The 1,356-nt window shown below is 65.9% G+C and overlaps 1 protein-coding gene across 1 annotated transcript in view; it reads right to left on the reverse strand.

Annotated features, from left to right (window-relative positions):
- Positions 1–6: 6 nt before the first annotated feature.
- SARS (seryl-tRNA synthetase) overlaps positions 7–1,356 on the reverse strand; it is a gene marked incomplete at both ends in the record, with an annotated part of 3,705 nt that continues 2,355 nt past the window's right edge. The window contains 3 exons of the mRNA XM_009892165.1: positions 7–156; positions 663–792; positions 909–1,130. Coding sequence (XP_009890467.1) covers positions 7–156; positions 663–792; positions 909–1,130 — 502 coding nt within the window. The remainder of the gene's footprint in view (positions 157–662; positions 793–908; positions 1,131–1,356) is intronic.

Here is a 1,356-nt window from a genome sequence, read left to right on the forward strand (position 1 = left end):
TTTCCTTCATCTTCTTGGTTTGGCCGTAGCGGATGCGTAGGCGCCGCGCTTGGTAGTCGGTGCAGTTGGAGCAGGACACCAGCTCACGGAAAGCGCCGGAACCGGGGAACCAAGCCTCCAGGTCCAACTTCTTACTGGCGGCGTGGTTGAGGGAACCTGGGAGAGGGACGTGGGGACGACGCTGAGCAGCGCGGGGGTCCCGCTCCCCCCTTCCCCGGGGACAGGGGCACGGGCTAACGGGTGGGAAGGCTCCGAGGTGACCGCGGGGTTCCTGCTCTGCGGTGGGGAGGGTGGGATGGAGCCGTTAAACGGGACAATTTTCCTCGGAGAGTTTCCAGGAGGAGTTGGGACATTCAAACTGTCCCTGTAGAAGGGACAGCGGGGAGAATCGCGGCCCGGCGCGGTGCCCACGGCCGGTCCTGGTGGGCAACTCGGAGGATCTCCATGGAAAACCAAACGGCTCCTTTCTCCGTGCCCCGGGCTGTGCCACCTCCTCTCCCTCGCCAGGTCTGGGGCCGGACACGGTGGCAAGGCCAGCCAGGGACAAAGGAAGTGGGTCAGCACAAGGGTGACACCCGAGGCGCCGGCAGAGGTGACCGGCGTCCTCCTGGGCCACCGCGGCAGAAGGAGAGGTGTCCCCGATGCCGGACGGTGCCGCCTACCTGAGACGATGTTGACGATGTGGTAGGGGATGCCCAGGGACTGGTAGAAGTCCTCGGCGGTGGCTATCATCTCCTCAAACATCTCCCACGACTTGTTGTCGTGCGGTGAAGCGTAGACGAACTGCTCGATCTGCGCAGAGAACGAAGGAAGGGGGGACGGGGACATGGGACACCCCGCCTTGGCGCCGGTCCCCGGCTACAGCCCCGAATTCCCAGCGGGAACGCTGCCGCCTCCGCCGCTCTCACCTTCTCGAACTGGTGGACGCGGAAGATGCCGCGGGTGTCGCGGCCGTGCGAGCCCACCTCCTGCCGGAAGCAGGTGGACAATCCCGCGTACTTGATGGGCAGATCCTCCGGTTTCAGCCACTCGTCCCGGTGGAGCGCGGCGATGGGCTGCTCCGAGGTGGCGATCAGGTACTTCTCGTCGATGGAGCTGTCCTCCGCCTTCTCACTGCCTTTGCCGATCACCTGAGGTGGGGGGACAAAAGCCACCGTCCCCCGTCCTCAGCTGCTCCCGCGCCTCCGGGGACAGATGCTCCGCGGCAGATGCAGCGAGGCTTTCCGGGGCCGGCGCTGGGAGCGGGGACAGGATGGGAAAAGGGAGCAGCTGCTCGTTTGCCCTCCTTCAAAGAGCCCGATGGCCTCCCGCCGGCTGGGGGCGAGCCACCTCCCTGTCACCGCATCGCCATGACAA

The sequence above is a fragment of the Charadrius vociferus genome, unplaced genomic scaffold, assembly GCF_000708025.1.
Source record: "Charadrius vociferus isolate BGI_N301 unplaced genomic scaffold, ASM70802v2 scaffold3511, whole genome shotgun sequence".
NCBI classification, from domain to species: Eukaryota; Metazoa; Chordata; class Aves; order Charadriiformes; family Charadriidae; genus Charadrius; species Charadrius vociferus.